The sequence below is a fragment of the Cavia porcellus genome, unplaced genomic scaffold (assembly GCF_034190915.1).
Source record: "Cavia porcellus strain 051 isolate PalLab524CR breed Dunkin Hartley unplaced genomic scaffold, mCavPor4.1 scaffold_3, whole genome shotgun sequence".
Taxonomy (NCBI): Eukaryota; Metazoa; Chordata; class Mammalia; order Rodentia; family Caviidae; genus Cavia; species Cavia porcellus.
The window spans coordinates 50716656-50728902 of NW_026947486.1; the positions used below are offsets into that span (position 1 = coordinate 50716656).

At 35.1% G+C, this 12247-nt stretch overlaps 1 protein-coding gene across 4 annotated transcripts in view; it reads right to left on the bottom strand.

The window, feature by feature from the left end:
• Positions 1 to 12247, bottom strand: part of Chm (CHM Rab escort protein) — a 165732-nt gene that overhangs the window by 125203 nt on the left and 28282 nt on the right. For all 4 annotated transcript variants that reach the window (XM_063246159.1, XM_005008657.3, XM_063246160.1 and 1 more), the window contains exon 2: positions 9016 to 9082. In XM_063246159.1, the coding sequence (XP_063102229.1) occupies positions 9016 to 9082 (67 nt within the window). The remainder of the gene's footprint in view (positions 1 to 9015; positions 9083 to 12247) is intronic.

A 12247-nucleotide genomic window follows, 5' to 3' on the forward strand; every position in this document is an offset into this window, starting at 1 on the left:
AGACTCTGTTTTAAAACACTAGATGGAATTAAGTATATATTGTTTTAATTTATTTCTATAATAAAATGGGATAAAATATTACAATAATAACTTCATGACTATGTCTACTTTAATTTCAGAGTTCAAAAACAATTCATTTCTAGAAACCAAAGAAAACAAATTTTATTTGTTGTATATTCAATATATACAGACATCTTCATCTGTATGGTAGGATAGAAATATGGTAGTCTTGGCCAACTACAACATACTTTTATTTAAAATACTCCATGCACATTAAACAGAGCATAAATGTCAATACCCCAGAGACCAGGCCAACCAAGCCCTTTGGAGCTCACATTATACAACAATCTCCCCTGGGTGCTGGACAAGAAGTTATAGGATTTAACCTTTGCCTTGATGCATTTCAGTGTTTGTCTCAAATTCTTTCTATGGACTTATTCCTCCTTTGGAATCGGAATGTTTGTTTACCTTGGCCTATTGTATGTTGGGAGCATTTAACTTTCTTTTTTGATTTTATATGGGCTCAAAGCTATAAGTTTGCCTTCAGTTTCAGAGAAGATTTTGAACTTGAAATTTTTAGCAATGCTGGAACTGTTAAAACTTTAGAGACACAGAGATAGATTAAATGAATTTTGTATAATGAAGTAGATGTGAGTCACTGGAGGGTTAAACTGTATTGCTCAGATCTAAAATATATATAGGACTGTGCTCCGCCTCACTAGCCAAATGTACATACAGTGATTTCCATCTCACAAGGAAGCCTTGGCTTGTTGCTTGAGACTGAAAGGACCCTGCCCAGCATCCCTATTATCTCCATCATCGGAGGACCCACAGGAAGGTCCCAGTGGGCCTTTTTGATCCCCACCCAACAAACCCTGAGTGGGCAGAGCCACATGCGCTTCCTCTCATGAGCAGTAAGTGCACGCAGCTATTTTCATCCCATAGGGAAGCCTTGGTGCATACCTTGGACATAAGTAGGGAACCGCCCGGCATTCACCATACTGGGCGACCCAACTGAAGGTCCCTCTAGGCCATTTGGATCCCAAGCAGTGACAGATGAGGGGCCTGGAGCCACCTGTGCCCTGCCTCATAAGCCCAAAGGGCATGAGGAAATTTCCATGCCACAGGGAAGTATTTGTGCATGGATCGGACACTGGTAGGATGGACACTGGTAGGACACCATCCAGCATCCCCCATCACCAAAGGACCCACAGGAAGGTTCCTCTGGGCCTATTTGGGCCACACCCAGTGACACAGTGTCTGGGAGCCACCTGGTAAGGCCAGTCTAACAAGCTCCATTCAACTCTTTAATGAAATTGAAAGGGAAGCAATTTTCCCTAACTCATTCCTGGAAACAAGTATTACTCTAATACCAAAACCAGAGAAAGATCAAACCAAAAAAGAGAACTACAGGCCAGTCTCCCCAATGAACAGAGATGCAAAAATTCTCAATAAATAACTGGCAAAGACATTGCAGCAAATCATTAAGAAGATTCTACACCAAGACCAACTGGGATTTATTCCAAAAATGCAGGGATCCTTCAACATATGCTCACATGCTTATTGCTATAGATGCGGAAAATCCTTTGATAAGGTGCAACACTCATTCATGATAAGAACCCTCTGAAAAAGTGGAATAGATGATCTTCACCGAAATATGATAAAAGCCATCTATGACAAACCAACAGCCAGCATAATATTAAATGGACAAAAATTGAATTTTTTTTCTCTAAAATCAGTAACAAGACAAGGATGTCCATTATCACTGCTCCTATTCAACATAGTACTGGAAATACTAGCCAGAGCAATTACACAAGAGAAAAATAAAAGGAGTAAGAAGAGGAAAAGAAGAAGTTAAGTTATCATTATTTGCAGATGATATGATACTCTACATAGAAGACCCCCAAATCTCCATTAAAAGACTCCCAGGTACAATAACTAAATTCAGTAATATAGCAGGACACAAAGTGAACAGTCAAAAATCAGTAACATTCCTATACACAAACAACAAACTCACTGAGTGAGAAATAAGAGAAACCACACCCTTCACAATAACATCCAAATAAATGAAATATTTAGAAATCAATCTAACAAAATATGTAACAGATTTATTCAGGGAAAATTATAATACCCTGAAAAAATAAATTGAAGAGGACCTCAGAAAATGGAAAGACATTCATTATTCATGGATAGATTTAAGAACAAATATTGTGAAAATGGCCATTCTCCCAAAATTGTTATAAAGATTTTTTTTAAAATTTTATTTAAAAGGAAAAAGAGAAAAAAAAAAACAAAACAAAGCGGTGTAAGGGTACAAGTAATACAGAACTACAAAAAAAAAAAAAAAAAAAAAACAGTAAGAAATCACCAGTTAATAGATTACACATTATCATCTTAGAGATAGTTGCTCAAGTCACAGTATCAAAGCATACAAAGTGAATATTCAAACAGAGAGACTGCAAACAGCTGTGTTCAATGATCCAACCAAAAACATTAATATGGTCAGCTATTTAACACCCCTAAACACACTTAAACACACTAATTGTTATAAAGATTTAATGCAATCCCAATCAAAGTACCACTACATACCTCACAGATCTAGAGAATTCATTCTTAAACTTCATCCGGAACCAGAAACAATCTAGAATACCAAAGGCAATTCTGACTTACAAAGACAAGGCAAGAGGCATCACAATCCCTAACTTGAAGTTATACTACAAAGCTACTGCAATAAAATCAGCATAATACTGGAATAAAAACAGACCTAAAGATAAATGAAATTGATTAGAAGATACAACTGCAACTACCATACACACTCAGCCACCTTATCTTTGACAAAAGGGTCAAACATGTTCACTGTAAGAAAGATAAGTGGTGCTGGAAAAACTGGTTCTCCATATGGCCAAAACTAAAACTACATCCATGCCTATCACCATGTACTAAACTAAACTCAAAATAGATCAAAGACCTAAATATTAAAACAGAAACACTAAATCTGCTGGAAGACAAATTAGGTAGAAATCTTGAAGACATAGGTAGGCAGAGTATTCGTAAACAAAAGTCAAACCACACAGGAAATACTTCCTAGAATCAATAACTGGAATCTCTTTTTATTAAAAAATTTTTGCATGTCAAAAGAAATGTCCAGCAGAGTAAGAAGAAAACCTACGAATTTTTAAAAACTGTTCAGTCAACTGTTTCTCAGACAAAGGACTTCTGTCTAGAACATATAAAGAATTTTTTTTTAAAAAAGCAGATCCTTAATACTCAAAGACCCAATCCAAAAATGGGTATCAGAGTTGAATACACAATTGTCAGATAAAGAAATACAAATGGCAAATAAATACATGAAAAAATGTTCAGTATCACTGGTCATTAGAGAAATGCAAATTAAAACAAACTGAGGTTCCATCTCACTCCAGAAAGAATGGCCAGGATTAAAAAAAAAAAACTACCAACAACAAATGTGGAAGAGGCTGCAGAGAAAAAGAAACTCTTCTGTATTGCTGGTGGGAGTGTAGACTGGTGCAATCACTAAGGAGGTCAGTCTGGAAGTTCCTCAAAAACCTGGGATTGGAAGTTCCATTTGACCCCACTATTCCACTTCTGGGCATTTTTCTCAGAATTGAAAACATCATATCACAATTATATATGTGCACCTATGTTTATAGCAGCCAGATCTTGGAAATAAACTAAATGGCCATCAACTGAGGAATGGATTTAAAAAAAAAGAAAAAAAAGATATGGTATTTTTATAGAATGGAGTCTACTCAGCTATAAAGAATGATCGCATTGAAATATTTATAAGTAAATGTATTCAACTTGAGACCATACTCATAAGTGAAATAAATCAAACGCACATGTGTAAATACCATAGTGTCTCCCGAGTGTAAGAAATGGTGAGAGTACATAAGATACAATTTTGACTGTATGTGTCTGGTGACCTGAGGAATTCTTTTGAAGATCACTATGTAAAATAACAACCTTAGTTATGTTCCTATCACCTTGTTTTGAAGGTCTATATCTTCATTGTTTTGAGCTCTTCGCTATTATTTGGCATTTGTTTCTTGTTTTTCTAGTAATTTGCTTTCTTTTGTTTTGTTTTTCACTCTAATGCAGAAAAGATAGGTGTACATGTAGAGGTTTATACATTCATAGGTCTTCTCTTAAACAGTTTGAGAATTTATTGTATTATGCATGATGAAACAAACAGCTTACTTTGAAGAAAAACAGATATTATGGCATCGATCAGTGATTCCCTGTAGTCATGCTATGAAATCCAGTAATGCTTTTATTCTTTGTTCACAGAGGTTTTATTTTATTTTTTATTATTTAATTTCAATGAACATTAAGGTATGGGCAGCTATTTTGAAGAGAACAAGAGACATTATGGTATCCACTGTGGATTTTCTTATTGTCTGGTTTTGAAGACCTGTAATGCCTTCATTTTTCTGTTTTGATCAGTTTTATACTGTCTTGTTTTGTATGAATTCATTGTGTGTGAAGATATAAACAACTATTTAGAAGAAAACAAGAGACATTATAGTAGCCACTATTGATCTCCTGTTGTCCTGCTTTGAAATCCGTGTCACTTACATTGTTTTCCTCTGATCTGCTTTGTTCCATTTTGTTTTACCCTTTTTATAATAAAAAAATAAAATAAAATATACCCAAAAGTCTCATGCTAAGCTGAGGTATGGTCAGAAAGAATGAGTCACTGTGAGAGTAACTTGGAAGGGTGTATTCTTGCCCCTGGTTCCTTCCTTCTTTTTTTGCCTTCTAGCCATTATGCAATGAATAGCTTTCCTCAGTCCTACATTTCTGTTATGCAGTTTCTTACTTGGAGACAGTTACTGTTCACCAAATGTCTTAAACTTTAAGTCAAATTTACCTTTCCTCCTTTAAATTACTAGTGTTGAGTACTCTGCTGCAGAACTAGGAAAGTGACTGTTACATATACACTCAACAATGAGTCAATTGCTTTCACAGTTCTTTGTTTTTATTAATGATACTGCATATGTACAAAATACTATCACACAATACTGTCACAAAAAATAATGATGGAACTATCAAATTGGTCAGCAATCTCAAACCTAGTATCATCTCCAAGATGTAACCAAAAATAGTATGCATCCATAGCTTTGCACATAATTCTGAGTTTGTCTTCACGTGTTGTAATTAAATTATATGAATATTTCTTCTCACTAGACTAACAGCAATTTATAGCTAAGAGTGGTAACTTAGTCATCTTTGAGCTTTTAATGCAAGGTAATAATTGATAACTAAGAGAAATTATTACCACTAACATGTTGGTATTAATCAAAGCTTTAGGACTTGACAACTGGTTTCAAATTCCAGCTGTGCCTCTGACTCGCTGTGTGACTTTAATCAATCTCCTTATTGCAGTTACTCTTTACAACCTCATAGTTTACATTTGTAACTATGACAGTACTTAAAGCAGTGTCTAACAGATGGTAAGTTATCAACATCATCATCATCTTCTGGAATACACAGATTAAATGACTGAGGATTTCTGAGTGGTTCTCTGGCTTACTCTATCCTCTTCTGTGGAATCTTGACAGCTCCTTAAATTTGTAAGCCATGCTTGACGGAAGATTCTGGGAAGAGGTTAGAACACCAGAATATTAACAGTAATGCATCTAAGAGAATAATCTCAAGAGGTTTCAATAGAGAAGGACTTCTTCAGCAGTTGGACTCCAGGCCATGTATGTTATGATTTGGGAGAAAATTTTCCTGTGTTTTGCTAATGTCTGTAGGGTTTGTAAGAGACAGATTAAAGTCTGAAGACTAACCTGCCTGAAGAAATTTCAAGATAGTCCAACATTCATGTATTTGCATGCCTACTTTGAGAGGATTTTAGCCATCTATCTGGAGAGTCAAAAACAAAAGGCACCACCGGTGTTAAAAGTTTTGAGTTTGGCTAGAAAACAACCAACAGGAGTCTTGGAAAGGTGAAACACTGGAGAACTGTTGCTTAAAAGATTAGCATTAAAAAGAAGGCAAATTTAGGGCTGGGGATTTAGCTCAGTGGCATAAGCGCCTGCCTTACAAGCAGGCAGTCGTGAGTTCGATCCTCGGTACCAATAAAGAAGAAAAAGACAAAAAAAAGAAGGCAAATTCTTTGGAACTGAACAATCGGAAAAATAACATGAGGGTATGTAAGGAACATTTCACAGGCTCAAAACTGCAAAATAGAAAGACTTTGCCTGGAGAAGAGTGTACTCTGTTGGAGTAGGTCTGCTTAAGGAATTGGTTCTCTTGGACTCAGTTCACCATGGTCAGTCATCCTGACACTGGGAAGCTCCTGCAAGCAACAACAAGATACAAAAGGGTTCAGCTACTGTTCCAGCAGACAGCAGATCTTGGTAACAACCATACAGTGCTCCTTTTACATGCATGCAGAATGCAAGATTTATAGAATCAGAGGGACTTCCACCCAGATTTCAGAAGAAGGCCTGGGAGGCCAAGCAGTGTGTTTCTTAAGAGCACAGTGCATAAAGGTATATGAAGCCAAAAGTGCTGTGGAGACCAGGATACTGGAAAAGCAAGGAACAAGGAATATCTGAGGCAAGCAGCAAGCAGCACACAAAGCTTGATGAAGAGAGAATGGTTGAGGGCTAAAACCACCAGCAATACCACAGGGCTTGGGCTTAGCATGTTACTTGAAGTTCATCTCACCACAATTTCCCTTGGCTGTGAGATAGGGAGCTACAAGATTTAATAATATTCCTGAGCCTTGCTTTGGTCCATTCCTTTCTTTCTTTGAGTGCTGGAAGTTTTTAGCTGTCTTTTCACTTTTACAAGGGCTCAAAATGAAAAAGACTTTGGACTTGACTTTTCAACAATGCTGAAACCCTTAGCAGTTTGGCACTCATAGAGATAAACCAAACACATCTGCATAAAGAGATGCGCGTGAATCTTTTGGGGGCCAAGAGTAAAATGTTATAGTTTATGTCTAGATGTCCTTCCAAAGCTTAATGCACTCACAAGAGGGACTTTGGGGAGACTATTGGATCATGGGTACATGATACTCTTCAGTGGGTTAGTCTACTGATGTGTTTACAGTTCACTGTGATATTGAGAATTGACGCCTGGCTTAAGGAAATGGATCAGTGGAGGCATATTGGAAACATCTATTTCCCTCCTTCTTTTTTTGGTTTCTATCTGCTTCTTGATTGCCAAGTCTTTTACTGCTTCTCCTCAGCCATGCACTTCTGCATTGAAGCTTCTGTATACAAACTATACTTCAACAAACCATGAGCTAAAATAAATTTTTCCTTTAAGCTGTAGATGCTGGATATTGTGTCCTGACAACAATAGAAGTGACTAAGACTGTCACAAAGTAAGCAGATCTACTTTCTCATGGCTTCTTGACTTGATGTTACATCTTTGAAGCCAGAAAATCATGAAGTGAAAACTCTGAATTTCAGAGCCAGGTTAAACAACTCCCTTATGTTGTGACTGGCAGGTATTTTGTTCTAGTAACAGGATACTCAAAACTTAGTTGAGTTAAAGTTTATCACAGTAAGGGCTAACTTATATTTCTAATCTAGCTTTATTTTTAAAGTATTAACAAACTCCACATATTTCCTTAAATAAGTCTTTATTCTGAGAAAACTTCATACTTTGGGAATAAGAAAACAAAATAAATTTAAACCTAAAGTTAAAAAGGTACAGCTACCTATGAAAAATTCAAAAAGTAACTTAACCTCTCTATGTCTCATATTGTCTGCTTATTACATTCAGATGATTGCACCTACCTTCAGTGGGCTATGATGCAAATTAAATTGCATAACATGTAATAGAACTAATATGTTAACTATCATAACATATGACTTCAAAATATAATAACTTTTACTATCACTATCTATATAAATATTTTTATATTTTATTATGAAGCTTGAATGTATGAAGTCATCAGAAGTAAATTTAAACTCATATTTTTATTAGAGCTTTTAAAAATAATGTCCAACACCTGAATTTTTAATGTGGAAAACATTTTGGCATGTGAATCCTTGTTTCATAAAGACTGATGAGAGAATCATACAAGTGGCTGTATATATAATAGTGAAAAAGAATTCCAAAGGTGAGCCATATAGGAAAACTAAATTTAATTTAGAAACTCTATCCAATAACTAAGAAGTTAATAGTCTTTCAAAATAAAATAAAAAAGCAATAAATGTAAATTAATGCCATTTTTTGGATTCCTACATATTCATAATCGGATAATTTATGTAAAAACAAACTGACAAATCTAGTGATATCTCATTTTCTGGCATTCTGTAAATCACTGATTCCTAATTCACTTAGTATTTAACAGAAAATAGAAAACATATTTATTCTCCTTTGTGCTTTTTCAATGAAATATTAGTGTACCAAGATACAATAGTCAAAAGCCATAAATGCATAAGTAGATTAGGAGTTTGTTTCGGGGCCATTGTGGGAATAGAAGCTTAAAATATGTTTCATTTCATACATCTACTTTCCAATAACTTCCTTTTATTATCATCTTTAAAGGAAAATATAATTCTGGATATTTCTCCTCATTCAGATTATTCTAAATTTAAATTTTAATGATCTTTAAAAACACATACAATCATATCTGTTGGCTACATTTTACAACAATCAAATATGAAGCCTAAAATACAGAGCACATTTAAGTTTCATATACTCATACATATATATATAAGTGAAATGGTAGGTATGAAGTTTCCAAGCCTCTTGGAAAATTACTTATTTAAGTAACAAAACCACTCATGAGAAAATTAAAATGATCCATTGGGTTTACTCTCAAAGGAAACAGGACCTATTCCAAATAATACAATAGAAAAACTTTTATGTTATATATTTATATATCTATATAATATGGGTAAAATTAAGTAAACCCAGTTCCTTTTCTAACTTAAATTTATATACATATGTATATACACTTAAATTTTAAACTTTTATACAGACATTCAGAAAGCATTAAATACTCCCATTGATAAGACTTACGAGTCAACATGTAGAACCCTCTGGCCACTCCTTGAACATGCAGCTGCAAAGATGGATTCAGGCAAACCTATTAAAAACACACATCTATATCATTTAGAATGTAGAAATATATACATATATATACTTATTTATTTATTAACACAAAATTTTCAAGTCATACTATCATTGTATAGACTCATTAAACAAAAAGAAGTATCTTTGTTCAAAATTACACTTTGTATTAATTACTGTTAGAAGTTCCTTAAGCACATACCACTGCTACTGAAATTTTTATGCAGAAGAGAGATTTTTAAAAAGATAAAAATTTAAATATTTTCACCTAAAAATTACCATAAATGAGCAATTGTGAGACTACTATTTATATAAACCTGATGTTTCCAACTCCAGTAAGACATAAGGATCTATAGCTATATTCTAGAAATAAAAAAGAATCTGAAACTTGAATACATCAACCAGTTACAGCTTAGAAGAAATAAGTTATAGAGTGGAAAGTAAAACTCATATTGAACTTCAAAACTACAATGCCTCTAAGAGGAAAGAGAATACTGTTTTGGTTTAAGACATATGGACAGATGTGGGGGCATCGGCCTGTAATCTCAGATCTCAAGAAGCTGAGACTGGAGAATCACTGTGAGTATAAGGCCAGCCTAAACTACACAGCAAGACCTTGTCTCAAAATAAATAAATAAATAGCAGGGGGGCGGGATATTAACTAGTGCAAAAAGTGGCCATTAATAAGATAATATTTTAATTTTGGTCAGTATAGCAGCTTGCACAAAAAAACATTACTGGCTTGGAATCAAATGTCATACCAAAGAGTCAATTATTATAAAAGAAAATATATACTACTAATACTACTACTATTGATACAACCAAAAAGATAAAATGGTCAAAAATAATGCTGTGTAATTTTAAAACTTCAGGTTTCCACTGTATCAATCCTCTAAATTGTAAGTTCAAGACTTGTCAATAAAGATTTTATCAGAAAAGCTGCCATTTCAGTGGACATTACTAATTTTTTTTTTTTATTTCAGTCCTACAAATAACCATGTTTTAAAAGTTTAGTATAAACTCAGACATGGTGGCTCATGCTTATAATCTCAGCACTCAGGAGGCAGATGCAGAAAGATTACCACAAGTTCAAGGCTAGCCTGGAATACACAGTAAATTCAAGATCAGCCTCAACTGCATTGTGAGACTCTCTCAAAATAAAATAAAATAAAATAAAATAAAGAGAGAATTTATTATAATTTTATAGAACTACCATTACCAGGAAACATCCTGATCCATTAGTACTTTAGCTAGCAGGAAAAAAGCATTGTTCCACTCTTTCAGTACACTAAATATCAAGGATTTCAGGAAAAGATAAGATTATCTTCTTTTGACTGGGGATTTATCGAAGTAGCACAGGCACCTGCTTGGCTATACGAGGTTGTGAGTTCGATCCCAGGTACTAAACAAACAAAAAAAGATTATCTTCTTTATATAAAAGTTAATATGCCCACGGAAGCAAGAGAAATAACCAACCTCTAGTTAAAAACAACATTAAATATAAGGTCTAGCTGCCTACAAGGAACAATTACTTTTCTGGGGTCTAACACTGTGGATATATAATGTATGGTTCAAAAAAGCAAGTTCTGACAAAATGTACTAAACATAATCATTAAATATCAATTATTAGAAACAAGTCATCATAAGTATCCCATTTTCGCTTTGGATACAGCTCAAGATACTAAAATGCAAATTTTTAGGGCAGAATCAAATACAAGGAGTGAAATTTTAAATAGCTAAGCAAAGTAAATCCTTTAGTTAAAACTATCAATATCCTTTATCTTAAAATCTTCTAAAACTTTTTACAAACCACAAATAAATTTTCTTGTCAAATAAATCAAATCATTATAGTACTTTAAAAGCTGATAAGCAACTTAGAAGGACAACAGCAAAAAATACACCTAAGTATATTAGCAGAATTAGCATATTAAAGGTTGATGCTCTTTGTATAATAATGACAACATAATAGCACTTAATGTTACAGGATTTGGGGCTGGGGATTTAGCTCAGCAGCATAAGCACCTGGCTGGCAAACAGGAGGTAATGAATTTGATCCCCAGTACCAAAAAAAAAAAAAAAAAAAATAGAGGTGGGCCTAGCCATGGGACCCCATTGCAGCCTGGCAGCTCACTCTTTCTCACCTGGGGGCCAAGCTGCAGCTTCCTGCCTGGAAGAGTGAGGTGGGCAGAGCAGCGGGACCCCGTTCCAGCTTTGCCCACCACCCTCTCTCACCCGGAGGGCACACAGCAGCTGGCCCACCTGAAGGAGGGAACTGGGCCAAACTGCTGGAAACTGCTCTGACCTTACCTGCAACCTTCTTTTGGCCTGGAGCATTTCAGCACTACTGCCACCTCCTGGAGGAGGGAGCAGCCCAGCTGAGGAGGGAAGCTTTGCTGCCACAGTGGGGAGCTGTATAGCTTAAGGAGGCTTTAGGTCTACCTGAGAGGAACCTGGCAACCTTCTCTTAATCCCTGGGCTTCACTGCCCAAGGAGGGAGCTACACTACCAGAGGAGTCCCAGGAGTCCAGGACATAAGAGACAATTTCCAACACACCCAGGGGAAGCTTGGGAAGCTTGAAAATATAGGAAAATGACAAAATGAAACACCAAAATGCAATCTCAAACATCTAGCCAATCCCGAGAAAGCCTAGGAGCCATGTACATAGAAGAAAATACACGCTACATACCTGAAACACCTGAAATAATAGTAACCAAAATAAAGAAGCAACTGTGGGAAGCCTTAAAGGAATTCAAACTAGAAATAATCTCTCAGGTAAAAGAAGAAATGATAAAAGAAATGCAGGAAATGTTGAACATATCTAAAGAAGACACAGTTAAAAAATTGGAGGAACTAAACAAAAAGATAGAATTCCTGGATAAACAATATAAAATAAGAAACAAACAAAATATGTAAAGCAGATACAAAGAGATATACAGGAAATCAAAAGTTCCATTGAAAGTTGTAAAAACCACCTCAATGAATGTGAAGATAGAATTTCAGACCTCAAAGACAAGACTGCAGCCAGTAAACAGGAAAGGAAAGATCTTTTAAAAATAGCAAGAAATCAAGAAATAACAATTAAACACCTGCAAGATGACGCAAAGAGAAAAAACTTAAGGTTGATAGGGGATACATGAAAAAGAAGGGGACAACATAAAGGAAGTCAAGAGGATATTTAGA